General features: G+C 47.4%; 2 protein-coding genes across 2 annotated transcripts in view; one reads left to right on the forward strand and one right to left on the reverse strand.

Annotated features, from left to right (window-relative positions):
- Positions 1-19407, reverse strand: part of LOC138979382 (uncharacterized) — a 118433-nt gene that overhangs the window by 16256 nt on the left and 82770 nt on the right. The gene's annotated exons all lie outside the window — the stretch shown is intronic.
- Positions 1275-16216, forward strand: LOC138979379 (uncharacterized). The gene is made up of 5 exons (XM_070352088.1): positions 1275-1832; positions 10083-10227; positions 10806-10959; positions 11644-11777; positions 13899-16216. The coding sequence occupies exons 2-5, from the start codon at positions 10134-10136 to the stop codon at positions 15134-15136; spliced, it is 1620 nt and encodes a 539-aa protein (XP_070208189.1). The 5' UTR covers positions 1275-1832; positions 10083-10133; the 3' UTR covers positions 15137-16216.

A 19407-nucleotide genomic window follows, 5' to 3' on the forward strand; every position in this document is an offset into this window, starting at 1 on the left:
ACACGGAACGCTTGGGGTCCTGGGTCTTGGTGCCACTGCCAGGTATGTCCAGGTCAGCCATAGGCACTTGACTATTTCCAGGTCAGCCATAGGCACTTGACTATTTCCAGGTCAGCCATAGGCACTTACCAGGTCAGCCATAGGCACTTGACTATTTCTAATGGGGGTGATTTTCATTTCCATTTTTCCCAAAGTTTATTTATTAATTTACACATTTATCTAGCTACATGCTCAATGCAGCCATCGGCTTGTGTGCTGTGTTTTCTGTCTTTACAAACAATTGATAATGTCGAAAAGGAAGGTGTTTCACAGCTTATATTCCCTTAACGATCGGTTCATCAGTCAATCAATAAATGAATCATTCATTTCAGTTAATTCAGCCAATAAACCACGGATATGACCACACAAGACCATAAGAAAAGCTAAATAAGGGAGAGAGTGTTTTTGGTTACAAATGAAATAACGCACAAAATGATACTCATCAATTAGGTTTATCAAAATTAAAATTCTGCTTGTACTATGAGGACTTGTACTATGAGGACTTGTACTGTGAGGACTTGTACTATGAGGACAAAGACTTGTACTATGAGGACAAAGACTTGTACTATGAGGACAAAGACTTGTACTATGAGGACAAAGACTTGTACTATGAGGACAAAGACTTGTACTATGAGGACAAAGACTTGTACTATGAGGACAAAGACGCAACAAAAATCCTGAGTTGTACCTGTTTCTTTTCTTTTCCAAACCTCCGATTCTACAACAGTTTCGTCATTAAATGTCCAATCCATCCAACCTGTCCCACACTATTTCTTTTCTCTCTTTTTCTGCCTGCCTGTTCATTTTATTTGATTGTATGCTGTTTTATTCCCCTGTTTCCTTCTTCTTTAAGAATGCTTTTTTGGGGGGGGGGCTTAATTTTTTCTGCGTGGTAACGGATCATTTGGTCTTTTACTCTTAGTCTATGAGACTTTCCCAACACATACCAAAGTAAGACGAAACGTAAAAGTCAGTGCCAATGCCATAGGTCTTTAGGTGATTGACACTGCAGTCGCGTGCGCTACTTTTTCCCAGGTGAGAATGCCACCCCCCCCCCCCCCTCCTTCTCCACTCCTCCCCCGGCCTCCCCCGACTTTTGAACATTACCTGGGTGCCAGAATACAGTACGCGTCACTCTGCCTGTTTGCCAATGTCGCCCGAGTAAGACCTCTTGTGTTGACGCGTGAAAGACTTGGTACATTGTCGGTCGTCTGACAGCTGTATTGTGAGAACTCCCCTTAAACCTCAAGTACCGCAGTGTGTGTGTGTGTCCGTGTGTTAGGGTGCATTACCCGGTAGTTGTGTATTGCTGCATAACGTTACAATACGACGAGGCTTGTCCGCACACAGACACACTGTGGCATACATGCACGGAATTTGTCGGCATGCATAGTGCTAAGAGAGAAGTGTGTCTGTGAGTGGAGTGACTGACACAGTGTTGAACCATGAAGTCATATTGACTCTAGATGTCTTGGAACGAGCTTCTGGATATAAAACAGCCTTGAAGACACCCAAAGGTTTGTTCCAATCACCGAAGCTATCAGTTTTATTTAAAACATCGGAGTGGAACATTTGTGTTTGAGACATCGGAGTAGACAGTTTTGCTTGAAATATCGAAGCTAAACATTTCGTTTGAAATATCGATGTTGAAACTACAAGTGTTCCATGACAGAGCCAATGATGTAGTTCTCAAGCCAACATCAGCGTCTGGAAGAATACCACTGAGTTTCTGCTAACCTCGTATTGCGCTTTTTACTGCATTGACAACAACGACGACAATAGCAACACGATTGGTAAGACAGTGTTGTCACCTCCATTAACTAGTGTTGTTGTTGTTGTTGTTGTTGTTGTTGTTGTTGTTGTTGTTGTTGTTGTTGTTGTTGTTAAGCCAACGATCGTATCGTCAGTTTTGTATATCTCACATTTCAGTTGTGAAAAACTAAACATGTTTTATATCAAAGAGCAAACAAAGAAACAAAAAAACTACATTGTTAGAGGACCAAAACAAAGAGCGTCAACACATGCAGTCCTAGCACTAACCCCATTATGCCAGACGCCAGGCGGAGCAGCCACTAGATTGCCAATTTTAAAGTCTTAGGTATGACCCGGCCGGGGTTCGAACCCACGACCTCCCGATCACGGGGCGGACGCCTTACCAACAAGGCCAACCGTGCCGGTTTTGTCCTAAATCCACCCAAGGCCCTTTGTGCAATGGACAGAAATGACACAGTTTTTCTCTGATCCAGCTTCAAGCTTTACAGTGACAGACAAGGTGCCAAGAGCAAGGTAACATGCAGCGAACACTTGACAGCACTCCAGTGTTGACCCAAGCCCCTTGTGGAATGGTCCCTTAAAGACACAGCGCTTCCCGTTTGAAAGATTCAGCTCAATATATTACTCTGATTTTCACATAGGTTCTGAGAAACAAAGGGACGTAAGCGCTCTAAATGTTTACGCCGTGTGCAACACGAGTAAGTGAGAGTTATGCGGAACCTATCTCCTGGCACCAAAAGAACAACAAGCGTTGCAATGAACAAGCGACTTCCATCATCAATTTTAGTTTTTCATGGTATAAATGAAGCCATCTTTCAACTTAGACAGAACCAAAGCATCACAGGTGCGCTGCAGAGTGGGAATTTTTTGTTAATTAATTTTCAAGATATAATTTCTTAAATTAATGTATGAACACATTCCCACTGTGCGCAGAGAGAAGTCAGGATGTTGATACTTGCTATGTGTCCAAGTGGAGGGATTGAGGTATCCCGTGTTGAAGTCAGGCCAGGTGTGACAGCCAGGTGTGACAGACAGGTGTGACAGCCAGGTGTTGAAGTCTGGTGTGACAGCCAGGTGTGACAGCCAGGTGTGACAGCCAGGTGTGAGATGGGGAACACAACTGTTACACGGGAAGGACCGTGCCTTTGATCACGGGGGCCTCTCGGAACGGTCATAAACGGACCCCACTAGGTCATGCCTTGTGACTCGCGTTTGTTCATCGGTCTGTGAGTGTGGTGTGATGACCTTAAGAAGTTACTGTGTACAAACCACCCCCTCCCCCGTTCCATCCCACCCCCAGCACCCCTCCACATACACAGACCAGGCTTGTATTTGTCGATCGGCTTGTCTAGTGTTCAATCAATCAATGAGTCTTATATCGCGCATATTCCGTGGGTACAGTTCTAGGCGCTCTGCAGTGATGCCGTGTGAGATGAAATTTTATACGGCCAGTAGATTGCAGTGTTGAAAGTACTACGCTAGTATGACCATAACGGGTCTGACTGAATGGAATAGGTAGGAGTGAATTCACAAGTTACACGGCCGTGGAGCGTTTCAGGTTGGTCCTTTCAGTGTTGAAAGAGTCATTTATTACACTGGTATGTGTGCCTCGGGAAACGAGTTTCCTACAACGCGCATGACGTTTTTGTTATGGTCGTGGAGGTTGACTATGTTCACACCGGTGACACTGTGACGGTTCCCCTACGCTTTGTGTTCGGTGCCCTGACCCTTTGTGTTCGGTTCCCACTCGGTTCCCACACGCCAAAATTCGCGGACAAAACATCCATTTATGGTAGTATTACGCAATGTTGCTCTCTGAGAATGGTCTTGTTAGATCTGTGAGTGTTTACACTACATGCCTAGGTGCTGTTGGATTGAAGGTTTTTGATATTTTAGCCGTTATTAGGTAGAATGCCTTCCACTTTACTGCAAAACTGCATAATTCGTAGCATCGGCAAGAAATATCCTACCAAAAAATGCCTGCTTGGAACTGTCCGTGGTCCAGCAAAAAGTGCAACATGTCTGTAGCAGACAGCCCAAGTTTCAAGATTGTAGGGCCATCCAAACAGCCGTAATAATAAAAACAACAAAAGTAGTCAGTGAAATTGGCTGTGTTCGGTCCCCCCACACTTTTGTGACGTAGGCGTGACGGTTCCCATAATTGGTTTAAACATAAGTTTATTTTAACAAAGGTTACAATCATGACATGTATACAAAGTTCACAGAAACAGCAACAAGCTAGAAGCTTATAGTGGTGTTCCTGCATGACAGTACAACATAAGGCGGTAACGGCTGAAAAATTTGTCTCAATAAACCAAATCTATTAACACACGAATGGCTGTGAAGACATTCTACGTCAAATACACAATATTGCATGTGTTATACAGCAGGGTGAATTATGAGTAGCATTGAATTTGGCACAGCTGTGTACATTTGAGTATTAAATTATGAACACAAGAGTTGGACGACGTGGTGTAAGTAAGTTTAGTTGATGTAGCCTATACGATCATGAAAAATGAGAAGATAAATCGAAGCGAGCATGACAGGGGTGAAGACATATAAACAAAAGTACATGCATTCACTATAAGACTATATATACTTGTATTACAACGATGTTGGCAAAGCTTTGGATACATTACATGTTAACAGTGCATTGACACGGCAAAGTCGAATCTAAGTATTGAAAGCAATGAAGAGATTCGCACACAGGCATGCGTCGAAACACGACGGGTGTCCCCGGTCGTTCACATCATGCACATGCACACTCATTCGCACACACACACACACGCACACACACTCGCACACAACACGCGCGTGCGCGCACACACACTCCACCCTCACAAACACACACAAACGTACACACGCTGGCACTCACACACCCTCACAAACACACACACGTATCCGCTCGCACACAGCGCACGTACACATACTGTATCATCAGTTCCGATGTCTGGAGTGCGCATATACCATAAAGCAAGACTGGTGTCAGTTCAGTGTCTTGGCACAGTGGCACGTACTAACGCGTGGTCAGAGTGGAGAATGCACGCTCTATACACTGACCTGGGCAGGTGAGGGCAGTGGGGGAGGGGTTACAGGTATGATTCATAGGCACATGCACGTTGACTATGAGAAATGATCTGATTGTGGCAAGATGTTCACCTAGAAAAAAAAATATGCGACCTAAAGTTCAGTATTTGTCTCTTTATGTGTTGTATTCTTCATTTCCCTGCACACACACTCACACACACGCACATACGCACACACGCGCACACACACACACACATACACACATACACACACACACACACACACACACACACACACACACACACACACACACACACACACACTCACTTAGATGAATTGTGACGTGACCGTACAGTTAGTGAAGGAGAAGACTGGCACAAAGGCTGGCACTACACCAAGGCTTCCAGTTCGCGCATGGTTGTGATGCGGTTTACTGTGTTGTGTTTCTTCACAAAGACGACTCCGTCTCTGCACCAAGTGTCGTCCAGCGACTTGCTCACTTTCAACTGGCGAGCTTTACTGGCCACGGCGGCGCGCGTCTTGGTAAGATCATCGTTGATGAAGATCTTCGGCGCGCCTCGGGCCCCCCTGGCGTCGCGGGAAGGGAGCGCGGGCCAGCTGGCGTCTGGGAAGAGCTTGCTGGAGTCCACGTCGCGCAGGTTCCTCCGGGCCATCATCAGGGTCACCTTGCTGCGGTAAGACGTCAGCTTGACGATGATGGGGCGCTGGGAGGGCTGGCCAGGGGCAGGTTTCCTCCCGACGCGGTGACTCCGGTCGATGTCCACGTCCTTCAGGTCGACTCCAATGCTTTTCGCCACAATCTTGACGATGTTGTCTGTATTCTCGGACTCGAGCTCAGGGATTGGACTGATCCTAATGCAGTTACGTCGGCTATACTGCTCGAGGTCGTCGAACTGCTCCCTCAGCTGAATGATCTCCTTGTCCTTGGCCGCTAATATGACCCGGAGGTCGGCTATCTCCTTCCTGACCTCAACCGCCAGGGCCTTGGATAAGAGTTCTATCAGTTCCGGATCAATAAGTGCATTCTTGAGCTGTTCTTTTAGGTTGGACATATCTGGTGGTTGTATGGGGGCGTCCAATGCAGTGCTGTTCAAGTACGTAGGGTTAATGATTGTGGTTTCTGGGTCTGAATCAGACATGAAGCTATCACAAGGTCGCTTTGCCTCACCGTCGTCAGATAGAGGAGATACAGCAGGTCGTTTGGCTGTCTCGCGGTCGCGGTCCGGTGTCGACATTGGGAAGGATCGTACAGATACAGGTAATGTTTTCAAAAGAAAATGTTAACAGCAGACGCCACTGTGACACTGCCAGAGTGTTGCAAGGTATTGTCCACAGCTGGCGACTGAAAACCGTGACTCCGTGACACGTACGAGCGTGAATGTTGTTTAGCAATTGGTCAATAGGTCAGTAGGCCACACTGTTGTCAATGAAAAGCGTGAAGCGTGCAGTGGTCTGTTACATTGCACGAGCAGTATCTAATCTGAACATGACAGTTCATTCTTGACCCGAATCAGTTAAACTTCAATTCGATTTTAGACAAAGAACACTCACTTGCATCACGTCAAAAATCACTGAGAATTGACCACATGTGTAGAACGTTTAGATGTGCACAATATCAGAGTCCATACTGCTTCCCTTGCACTGTAGTTTAACGAAAATCCTCACAGTCATCGAGCTCCGTTCAACCAACCGCCATTGCGACCTTCACCTTCCCATAAGGTTCCCATAATTCATTGTGTCGGTCCCCACTTTCTGTGTCGGACCCCACTTTCGACCTAATTTCTCTGTGACGGACCCCACAACCAGCCTATTTTGTGTCGGTCCCCACACCTTCTTGGATTTATGACTTGCCGGTTACTTGTATCATTGTATTCATTGCCGGTTTTTGCTGAAAAATAACTCCGAGACAATCAGATTCAATGAATACAATGATACAAGTAACCAGCAAGTCATAAATCCAAGAAGGTGTGGGGACCGACACAAAATAGGCTGGTTGTGGGGTCCGTCACAGAGAAATTAGGTCGAAAGTGGGGTCCGACACAGAAAGTGGGGACCGACACAATGAATTATGGGAACCGTCACGCCTACGTCACAAAAGTGTGGGGGGACCGAACACAGCCAATTTCACTGACTACTTTTGTTGTTTTTATTATTACGGCTGTTTGGATGGCCCTACAATCTTGAAACTTGGGCTGTCTGCTACAGACATGTTGAACTTTTTGCTGGACCACGGACAGTTCCAAGCAGGCATTTTTTGGTAGGATATTTCTTGCCGATGCTACGAATTATGCAGTTTTGCAGTAAAGTGGAAGGCATTCTACCTAATAACGGCTAAAATATCAAAAACCTTCAATCCAACAGCACCTAGGCATGTAGTGTAAACACTCACAGATCTAACAAGACCATTCTCAGAGAGCAACATTGCGTAATACTACCATAAATGGATGTTTTGTCCGCGAATTTTGGCGTGTGGGAACCGAGTGGGAACCGAACACAAAGGGTCAGGGCACCGAACACAAAGCGTAGGGGAACCGTCACAGTGTCACCGGTGTGATGTTGGTAAAACTTGCATATTTTAAGCTCACAGATTGATTTTTTTCTTTCATCTGCAGTAATGGCATTATAGGATTTTGCCTGCAGTATGTTCGCCTTTAACAGACAATGTTGGTTGTATGTGCTGGCTGGTTATTGGCATGTCGTTTGGCTATATTTGTCTGTCTATCTGTCTGTCTGTCTGTGTCAGTCTCTCTCTAAAAATGTGTGTTTGTGTGTTTATTTGTTTGTTTGTTTAGTTTTAACATCTATATCTTGTAATCATCAGCTCATAGGCCCTCTCCTGGGCGAGGGCTTGATGTACAAACAATACAAACCTGTTTGTTTATACCATTACCCTCGTTCATAAAGTATTCGCCTTGTCTTTTCTCTGTGTGTCCGTGTGTCTGTTAGTCTGTCTGTCTATCTGTCTGTATCTTTCTCTCTCTGCCTCCCCCCCCCCCCCTCCGGGCCCTGTGTCGATCCGACCCTATTTCATGCTGTCTGTGACAGTGGAGGGAGCGAGCAAGAGGTCTCACAGAGCGAGACCTTCAGAGTGTGCAAAGACCAGCTTAACCTTACACTGTTTCGCAACATCATCTCACACCAATCTTCTCCAGTCGTGTTTTCATCGCGTTGCATGTCAGATTAAGATGGAGCAGGAACTGCAAGATGTCGGCCGTAAGCGTCTGGTTCAGAACAGCGTGACACTGTATCACAGACACACAGAAATGTCAAGTGGGTTTCAAGAGTTAATGCCTGTGTGTGTGTGTGTGTGTGTGTGTGTGTGTGTGTGTGTGTGCGTGTGTGTGTGTGTGTGTGTGTGTGTGTGTGTGTTTCTGGAACACTCTGTCTGTCTGTCTGTCTGTCTGTCTGTCTGTCTGTCTGTCTATCTCTCTCTCTCTCTCTCTCTCTCTCTCTCTTTCTCTCTCTCTCTCTCTCTCTCTCTCTCTCAGTCTCTGCACGCACACACATACCCCCTCCCAATCCCTAACCTGGCGACTCCTTTGCCAAGTAAAGTGCCGTGAACCAATATCCGGCGACTTGCCTTAGCAAAGCAAAATAATACCCTTCAATAACCGTTGTGCCAGATATCCTTTCCCGCGCACGGCTCAGTAAGCAGGTTAAATATGAACAAGCGGCGGTAACTGCGACTATAAAACAACCTTGGCGAACACACACACACACACACGCACGCACACAGAATAATGCCCCAGCATTCAGGGTGTCCGAGCCTGGCAAAGTTGCTCACAAAGTTTCTACTGAGCTGCCCAGCGCACTGATCATACAGGGGTCAGATACTCGCCGATTCTTGACCCCGAAAAAGCTAGTTTCTGTATGAAAAAGGTTTTGAGTCCAAAGTTTATTTGTCTGTCTTTAATAATGCATTGCGAATCGGGATATAAAAATAGTTAAGACTAAGAGTTCATTTGGAACACCTTGCGCTATCTAAAAAGTCAAAGACTGAAAAGGTATGCAACTTGAAAACTCTCTTTTCTCTCTCTCCGACTGCATGGCCAGACTAGGGGGGGGGGGGGGTACAGGGGTTGTGCAAACCCCCCCCCCCCCCCCATGTACCTCCCAAACGCATTTTTTTTCAGGCAAATTTGCTGTCAAATTTAACTTTTTCGTTCAAGGAGAGGCTTCCTTTTCCTCCAGAAACATCAAAAAACGTTCGAAAACACCCACCAAAGGGGCTTTGCCCCCTGGACCCCCTTCTCTAACCCCCCCCCCCCCACCCCCCTAGTACTTACCTAGTCCTGCCCTGGACTGCCTCTGTCTGTCTGTCTGTCTGTCTCTCTCTTCCTCCTCTCACTATCTATCGTTCTCTCTCTCTCAGAAGAATATTTCTATGGAATTAATACATTGTGTAGACATGCACGCAATGAGGAGAGAGGGAGAGAGAGAGAGAGAGAGAGAGAGAGAGAGAGAGAGAGAGAGAGAGAGAGAGAGAGAGAGAGAGAGAGAGAGAGAGAAATAATCCAGGTACTAATATTAAATGCAACATACCGCAAAGTCATAATTCATCAATATGTCACCATAACGTCAACCCCTGTCAGACATACTCAACCCGTTTATGCAACATGAGCTTAAGCGTGTAACAAAGCGCAGTCTCTTTATCCTGTTTGTCCAAGCATGACGGTGTGAGTTTTCAAGGTGGTGAATTAGTTGTGCCGATCATAGCGCTATTGACGGAGGTGTGTATGTGGACGCTACAGTACTGGGGGAACTCTGTCGGCTGTGCATGTGGTAAACCTTTTGATAGCAGAATTGTAAAGTGACAAGTAAACGCAACAAACCACAAGTTTAAATAGTTCTGTCTCTCTCTGTCTCTGTGTCTGACAATCTCTGTCTCTGTCTCTCGCCCCAAAGTCGATAAGTCCGGCCAGATGCAGAAAAGCATATCTCTGCCCTTCTTGTATCCATGTTAAATAAAGAAATGCCATTATCTCTGTCTCTCTGTTTGTTTCTCTCTATATATACATATATGTATATGTATATGTATCTCTCTCTCTCTCTCTCTCTCTCTCTCTCTCTCTCTCTCTCTCTCTCTCTCTCTCTCTTTTCACACATTCTAAATGCAGGGGTTTCGTTTGCTGGACATCCAGACAGCCATGTAAAGAGGACAACGACAGCTACTCCAAGACACGACACTCACAGTAATCCCTGCCCCATGTGATTCTCTTCAGATGTAGGGGGTTCGTCAGCCGACTGCAACAAGCAGTGAGAGTCCTGTAACCATGACGACGATGGCAGAGAGCGGGGTGGCCCAGTCCCCCCACGACGTGTTGCCACCTCAGTCAGAGGACGAGGATCCCTACATGGCTCTACCCGGTGAGATCCCTGTCTTGTCCTGTCTCGTCTTGTCTCGTATCGTCTCGTCTTGTCTTGTCTTGTCTCAAGGACATAGAGCGGGATGGTTTGGTCTCTTCAAGACATGCTGACATCATTCTAAACTAGAGGAGGACGAACAATATATATGGCTAGTATACTGTCTTGTTTGTTTATCGAACTTGATCATGATCTGTTGGCATGATTGCAGCAAGGGAGGAAATTGATTTCCTTGACCATACAAGTTCCGGCTATGTTCAGATATTACCTTTCCCCCTTCGTGGAACGTTCGGCATATCTGGCAACATAAACTTAAAGGTTACGGTAATTTGAAAGAAGTTTTGCAGTTTTAGCGACTGCTTAAAAAAACAACCGACGTCCCTTATGTAGGCGAAGTAAATGTTCAGTTTTGAAATAATCCAGCCTTGTATAAAATGTACACCTCAAACCGCAAATTTTATCTTCACGCAATTTCGTGTTGAATGATGTTTTGTCTCTCTCTCTCCCCTTCCCACTCTCTCTCTCTCTCTCCTTATTTCACTAATCTATTTATCATCATTGTGTCAATGTGTTTTGTACAGAAATGGAGAGACTGGACATATCCACACTGAAGCACCAACTGTTCAGCCAACAGCTGCTGACGGTGGAACAGCTGAACGAGATCACTGTGGATGCCGACATCCAGTCGTCCGTTGACGAGTTTCTCAAAGGTCTCACTCAGCAGATGTTTGCGAGGTATCTGTTAAAAATCCCGCTAAACGTTAAAAGAATAACAACTGTACTTTTTTTTCTTCTTTTTTTGTTGGGGGAGGGGGGGCGGGGGGGGGGACGAACTAGCCTATAAAACGTTCACATGTTACAAGCTTATTTTAGCAGCATCGACAAAAGACATCGTCCACAAACAGTGGCAACATAATTCAACCCTCCGTGTGCACATCGCTACCAGTAGTCTACCACCATACACATGGAGCATTCACTGGGCATATGCCAGATTTGTGAACCGACAGCAATGTTTCCAATTCACACTGTGTCAGCAAATCTAAGGTCATAACAGCAGATAAATCACACGCATATCATACTCTATTGTAACGGTGTGGGGGGATCTTTAGCATTCAACAGGACGTTTTGCACAGAAAGTGTCCACATTCAAGTTGAACCAAGTGTAAGAGTGGGGTGTGGGGGGGGGGGTTGGGGTAGGGGGGGGGCCTATATGAGGCAAGGGTACATACCAGGGCTAGCTGGGTAGGAAAGGGAGGGGGGTAACTGCCCTCAGATGCTGTTGAAATTTAGCATTTCAAAGGGGTATTTTGGTTCTCTCTTGAGAAAAAGGTATATTTGCCGGGTAAGGGGGAAGGCTTCCGGAACATAGGACCCCCCCCCCCCCCTAGATTCAAGCCCTGACAAATGGCTGTGTTACAGGATCGTGCGGAGCGGGTCAGCGGAGGTGGGGCGGTGGCTGGGAGCCAAGGTGCAGGGCGAGAGAGACGGATGGACAGCCATGCTCAGGATGGCCATGGCAGAGATCGAGTTCCACCGCAAGAATGCTCTCCAAGGTATTCGATCTTTTTGACTACTCTGTTGCTGAATGAATCTCTCAATGATGCTCGGTGTTTGTAAAACGCATCCTCGTGTTCTTTCAAACTTAGTCTCTTTAAACTTGATGGAATATATCAATCCTCTCTCTCTCGCTCTCTCTTTCTCTCTTTCTCCCTCTCTCGTTTTCCCTATCTTGCTCATCCCCCTCTATCTATCTTGCTTTCTCTCCTATCCCCCTTTCTACCTCGCTTACCTTCCCTCTCTCTACCCCCCTCGACTACAGACCGGTGGCCCTTACCTCCCTGGTGATGAAAGTGCTTGAGCGCCTGGTCCTCAAGCACCTCAAGTCCGTCATCAGCGGTAGGCTCGATCCCCTCCAGTTCGCCTACCAGGCCAACCGGTCTGTGGACGACGCTGTCGCCGTTGCCCTCCACTTCATCCTCCAGCACCTCGAGACCCCCAACTCCTATGCCCGCCTCCTCTTTGTGGACCACTCCTCGGCCTTTAACACCATTATCCCCCAAACACTGTATGACAAGCTCCTCCTCTTTGACCTTGCCCCTTCCCTCTGCCTGTGGCTCCTTGACTTCCTCCTTCAGCGCCCCCAGACAGTCAAGGTCAACGGCCTCCTCTCCAAGACGCTGGTCCTGAGCACCGGAGCACCCCAGGGGTGCGTCCTCTCACCGCTGCTCTACTGCCTCTTCACCAACGACTGCGTCGCCTCTCATGACTCAGTTCAGCTGGTGAAGTTCGCTGACGACACCACAGCCGAAGGTCTCATCACCGGCGGTGATGAGACCGTGTACCGCCAGGAGGTCGACTGTCTGGTGTCGTGGTGCGACAACAACAATCTCCTGCTGAACGCCACCAAGACCAAGGAGATGGTGGTGGACTTTCGCAGGAAAAAAGGCCCTGTGGCTCCACTGATCATCAACGGCGATCCCATCGAGATGGTGGACTTTTTCAAGTTCTTGGGCACCACCATCTCCAACGACCTGTGCTGGGATGATAACGTTGACGCCATCGTCAAGCGAGCGCGGCAACCCCTCTACTTCTTGCGCCAGCTCAAGAAGTTCCGCCTCAGCCAGGTCATCCTGGTCCAGTTCTACAGGGCCGTGGTGGAGAGCATCTTGACATTCTCCATCACAGTGTGGTACGGCAACACCTCCCAGCTGCTCAAGAACAAGCTGGAGCGTGTGGTGCGCACTGCTAGCAGGATCGTCGGCTGTGAGCTGCCCTCCCTAGCATCCCTCTATGCCAAGCGCATGCTGTCCAGAGCCCAGAAAATTGTGGCTGACGAGTCCCACCCTCTTCGAGCGCCTGCCCTCAGGTCGTCGATTCCGATCCCTGGGGGCACGCACTCGACGTCTCCAGACCTCTTTCTTCCCCCAAGCTGTTTCCTCCCTTAACGCATCCCATCCCTCAGTTGGGCAGCTTCGCAGTCGGTGACCCTGCTGGCGGTGAGCTCACCACATCCTGTGACTCAGTGTTAGGTAGTGGTGGTGGGGGGGTGGGGGGGGGGGTTGAGTGGGACTTTGATGTGTGATTCCTGATTTCCAAATGTTCAACATTTTCTTTAGCTGCATTATTTTAGTTATTCATGAGTGGGTGGGTGGAGGGGATGGGCTAGTTCTAACTATGCATTAGATTATAAAATTGTATTCTGTGTAGACCCTTCCACCAGCATCTTAGACCACTCTTTGTACATTTTCTTTTAATAGATGATTGTCATTTGTTTTACCTCATGTCTGCCCTGCGTGTGATGGTGTGATCGTGACTGCTGTAGTGTGGGCGTGTGTGTGTTGGTGTGTATGTCAGTGTATGTGTGGGCGTGTGTGTGTGTGTGTGTGTCAGTGTGTGTGTGGGTGTGTGTGTGTGCGTGATTTTACCAACACTACGCGAAATTCCTTGTGCTTTAAATGTTTTTTTAATGTCACTTGGCTCAATAAATACTGTATTCTGTATTCTGTATTCTTTCTCTCTTTTTCTCTCTCTTTTATCTGTCATTTTTTGGGCGTAGTTTTCTCTCAGCACCTGGCTATCACTTGCATTTCTCCTTCCCTCATTCTTTCTTCTCTACAAAAAAAATTCAACAAACATCAACACATGAACCTGACACTGACAACTCTATTCCCCAGGCCAGGTCGTACTGCACGACACGTGGGACCAGCTCCGCCTGCTGACCGACTGCTTCGCTCTGGACGAGGACACGAGGAGGGAGCTCCACACAGAGGACGTCGCTCAGGGCATCACGGCCTGCGTGAAGACCATCGCCGAATGCCTCAACAGTCTCATGGAGGACAGGTTCCAGTGTCTCGACATTCTCGGCTGTGGTGACCCGGTCCCTGATAGTTTGAGCAGCGCGGTGACGGCGTTCAAAGACAAGGTGGTGGAGCTGGAGGAGGAGAAGGAGGAGCTGAAGAAACGGTTGGAGGTGATGGAGGGGGAGGTGACGGGACTAAAGGGAGAGAAGGAGGAGACGCTGAAAGACGTGCAGAACATGGAGGAACGCGTCAAGAGCAAGCAGGAGGATCTGGAAACCCTCATGGCTCAGCTGAAGGAGTTGGAACGCGTGGTGAGGTGTAAGCGGAACAACAGCGTCAGCAAATGTGTGGGCACCTCGCCCGACCTGCACAAGGGCAAGAGTAAGAACAAGGAACTGACGGCGTCCAAACCCTCATCCAAAGTGGCAGTCAGTGTGGGAACCCTGTCGTCCACCGCGCGACAACACATCTACACGCAGACTCAGTGCGAGCCGTCCTTCATAGAACTGTCCGAGGAGAAGCTCAAGGTGCTGAAGGAGCGAGCCAGGAAGCTGGAGAGCTCTCTGCACGGCGCCATAGCCAGCATGGGAAAGCTGCGTAAAGGTGGAGCTTCCAACAGCACCTCCAAACCCTCCACGTCTTCCTCCACTGCCCCAGCCACCGCCACGTTAGTCCCCCTCCCCACCGACCGCCACCCGGACTCCACGCCAAAAACGTGGGTGTCGGCGTCGTTCGAGGTGACCAACTCCACCACGGCCTCAGTGACGGCCCCCGTGCCCAAGCTGGGTCATTTCCCGCCCTCCGAGAGGAGGTGTCTGTCGGAGAGACCGGCCGGCAAGAATTCGGAGGAGCTGACGGTGCTGGAGAAAGCCAGACAGACCAACCTGAAGCTGGCCCGCACGAGGCTTGGCCAAGTGTCCAAATGCCTTCGGTGCCAGAGACTGTTCACGGCCACCGATAACCACAAGCTCGCCTGCGTGTTCCACGGCAGGGGCAAAGAGAGGCTGGAGGTCTACAGTGATGGTGGGCAGCTCGTCAAGGTCAAGTACGTCTGGAAGTGCTGCCACCAGCGCGGGGACACTGACGGCTGTTGCTATGGTCACCATGTATGACGTCAGGAAGAAAGACGACACTAACGTTTATTAGCAGGGACAGTGAAGGCTGCTGTTTTAGTCACAATGTATGACTTCATGAAAAATGACGACACTATAAATTCTAAAAGCAGGGGCACGGATGTTGTTGCAGAGAGTGGATTCAAGCACGCGTCGACGCGACATCAAGGTTCATGTTCATGTCTTCATGCGAGGTATCTCAATGAATGATGTAAAACAAAATTCCGAGTTTTGTCATCAAATGAGATGAGGCATCAAACTGACCCCAATATGTCAATATGTGATGAGGCATCAAACTGACCCCAATATGTCAATATGTGTAAAACTACGCATAGATGATAACAACCTGGCAGAGAACTTCTTCTAACAACAGTCAAATGGGGAAACAAAACTGGCTTAGTTAGGACACTTTTTTTCGCCATAACACGCTCCCTCCAACCATCCGTAAGGCCCCAGGGTGGTTGCAGAACAGAGACTGAACACAGTGAGCTGGCGTTGGCATGGAACATTATTCCCAGACAGCAGATCCTTGACATAAATACAGCATTTCATTACTTTAGTATCCAATTGCTGGGAAATTCGGGTCGCTTCCTCCCAGCGGAAAGCTAGCAGTAACAAAGGGGTGCTACCCAGGTGTGTGCGTGTTTAGCCGTAGTTGATTCGTCCTGTGTACTCCTCCCACCCTGCCCTAATCCCCTCTCCCCCTTTGACCATATAGGTCAATGGACTGACACAAATTTTATCTCCGTGAGATAATGCCAATGTCTTCGTAGCGGAAAGACGCACATACATGTACCAGCGACAAGCCGGTGAGATTCCAGAAAAGTACTGAAGGAATAGAAAGCAAGTAAAGGACAAATACACAAAGCAATTCAATGTAATCCCCCGTACACGCATACTGACGCAAACATGCAGCATTTAGTCACACTCCTTTGTCCGTCCCCCTGTCCTTCAGCGCACGAGTATCAAATCTATGTGTTGCAAATACCAGTATTAAGCTTACGTCTGAAAGTTTCATGTTAATGTTGCTTCTATTTATTTCTGGTTACGTGGTGCTGAATCAAATATGTTTGAAAATTGCGTGTGTGTCTGCGCGCCCTCTTCTGTGTACGCGTGCGTGCGTGTGTGTGTGTGTGTGTGTGTGTGTGTGTATGTGTGTGTGCGTGTGTGTGTTTGCGTCTGTGTTTGTGTGTGCGCGTGCGCGCGTGTGTGTGTGTGTGTGTGTGTGTGTGTGTATGTGTGTGTGTGAGTGTGTGTGTGTGTAGTGTGTCTGTGTGTGTGTTATAAAATCCTTGGTTAATTTCTTCCCGTACTTCCTATGGATAGAACACCTGGGGCGATGACTGACCGGTTCGAATCTTGTGATCTAACTCCGACAAGGCTTCCAGAGCGTTTTTTCCACGACCAGGCCGTTGAAGGGAAATAACCTGTTCCTAACCCCAGAGCAAGCGAGAGTTGTGCTGATTGAGTCTCTTGGCATACACGTAGGATTTGTGTATTAATCTTCTTCAACTCCATTCGTGCTAGAAGACAGATCCCGCATAATTCTCATCTCTTTGATAATTCTATGTAAGCTGGAAGGCTGGTCGACCCTTGCAAGATGAGAAGGATTAGTTTCCCGCCAATTGTCTAGTCGGGAGGTATGATTTGGGAGGTATGCTCCTACACGAACAGTTTCAAATCAAATTGGTCTGTTACACACACACACACACACACGCACACACGCGCGCACCCCCCACGCACACATACACACACTTGCATACAAGAAAGCACACACGCACGCAAGTACACACACACACACGCACACACACACACACACGCACGCACACACACACACACACACACACACACACACACACACACGCACACACAGGTGCCAGGAGATTGGTTCCGCATTACTCTAACTAATGTCATATTCATTTAGAGCGTTTATTTTCCCTCTGTTTATCAGAACTATTAACAATGGGTCAGTAGCATCATCTATCATCTGGCATTATCTTCAGCAAGTGATTGTGAACATAACATGTTGCGCATAGAACATATCAGGCGCTTACGATGATAAGTTTCACTTTTTCATCTGCCTGTATCTCCAGAAGGTGACTCTGAATTGCGCTTGAAGGGAAAGAGTATAGCTGTAACTATCTGCTGAGCCAAAGCAGATTGTTGAATCGCTCATTACACAAACATTGCAGCAAGTTTGGTGCAACACTGTAACTTAAAGGCACAGTCCTTCTCCAGAAAACTTTTCTCTTCACCATCTCCGTACTGTGTCGACGGGACGAACTGTCCCTTTAAGGGCAGGGTTTCAGTACCTGTGATTGCTGAGCCAATGCGGATTGCTGTATCGACCGTCACGCGTCAACTGCTCTGTTTTCACAAACACTGAAAGCGGTTACAAAGGTTGGTGCAAATCTGTAATTTAAAGCGCCATTTACCATGTAGGTCGTGCTTTGGGGGAAGATACACGACCTAGTTCTTGTATCAACGAAGCCGTACCAAGACATTAACACCGCTTGTTACACCCCCGGTATAGGGGTGTGTATAGGATTTGGTCGATGTGTTTGTTTGTTTGTGTGTTTGTGTTCGCATATAGATCTCAAGAATGAACGGACCGATGGTCACCACACTTGGTGAACAGGTTCTATACATTCCTGACACGGTCCGTACAAAAATTGGGACCAGTCAAACACACGGTTAGGGAGTTATTGGTGGATTAAGATTCTACAAGGACTTATAGAGGGACATATTAATGGTCAAAGGGAAATAACCTTCTCAGTTGGTGGCAGTGAGAATGGTAAGGACGGGGGTGTTTTTCCTACCTCGGAGGAATTTCTTGTTTTGTTCGGCGCAGGACCGGTTGTGCGTGTGACAGGTGATAACAAGCCCCAGGCTCAGTTGTACAGTTCACGGTGGTAAATACCTTTTTGTTTCGTTTTGTTATATTAATTACGTAATTGCATACTGATAGATATCAAAGTAAGACAATATGTTTGTGATAGTCCTGTGAGGTTTTCCTTGCAGAAATTCTGGCTGCTTCATCAGTAAGGGGCAACCCCCCCCCCCCCTCTTTCTCTTTGGGTTAATTTTCTATGTTCTTTTCCATTTTTTTTCAGTGGCTTTTTTCTTCAAAAGAAAGCCCCCGTCACTTTTGTTTCCCTCATTATTCCCCAGAAGGAAATAATGTCCCTTTAAATCGGTGCCGTCAGTTCCACAGCACTGCTCCCACTAATCCTGTCAAAGACTCTCACCCTCGCCACAGACCAGCAGTCCTGGCTGGCCTCACACCAACACTAGGCTTGCCTGTGGCGTGGACCTGCGAGTCTAGCTTGCAACAGGCTGGTGCAAAAACCACATCGTGTTCACGACCCATCAACTCTCCAGTCGTCTGCCAAGGGATAGCGTTAGAGGAATGTCTCCAGCTTACCTGGGATTGTGTCGGTGTGGTCCTAGAGAGCGAGCAACAAGAAGGCGTTTCTTGGTCTCGATGCTCAGTGCTACTAACACTACAGCTTGAGTGTGAGATGTGACGTCTGTCTTATGAAGCGCTGTGTAGTTCATACTGGGGCTGCTTGTATGATACTTCACAACAGTTGTGCTAATATGGGGCCTGCGTGAGCATCTGGTCAAACAAGTACAATTTTTCATGTGCTAGCAAAACTGTTCACAAGGCGTTTTTTTCTGTGACAGTTTGTATGAATAAATCGCTTCAGGTTTCCAACCAAGGCAGCCCACCGCTAGAACGACAGCGATCTGAGCACAGTTTCTATAACATTTTAGAGAAGGGTTTGTCTTGTCATGAACAAATCACAAGTACAAGCAATTGTAGGACAAAAGCAAAACTCATACATCCTAACATTATTGTTCGTAATAACATGAAAGTGTGCTGTAAATGTACGAAAATAGCATATCGTTTTGTGTGAATAACAGTATACGATTGGTTGAAAACTACGAGTCCATGCGAACGAAATGAGTATTCAACACTGAGACTGATTAAAAAACAAATACGACATATATAAGGCTGTTGCAGCGCTGATACTTGACAGCCGGAAAGGTGTGATGTTGTTAAGAGTATATTCATCGTTGAGATCAACAATGAGGCATTTGGTGAAGTGCCACAAGGATTATCGCTACAACGACATGAATCCCTGCCAGAGTCATTGTGGACCTAATAGCTACACCAAGTCCCCCTTGTTCATTGCCTAGGAACCCATTCCACGGAAATCTTGAGATCCTTAACATTGTTGCAGAATCAGCAAGAGCGGACGTTAGGA

This window comes from Littorina saxatilis, linkage group LG11 (assembly GCF_037325665.1).
Source record: "Littorina saxatilis isolate snail1 linkage group LG11, US_GU_Lsax_2.0, whole genome shotgun sequence".
NCBI classification, from domain to species: domain Eukaryota; kingdom Metazoa; phylum Mollusca; class Gastropoda; order Littorinimorpha; family Littorinidae; genus Littorina; species Littorina saxatilis.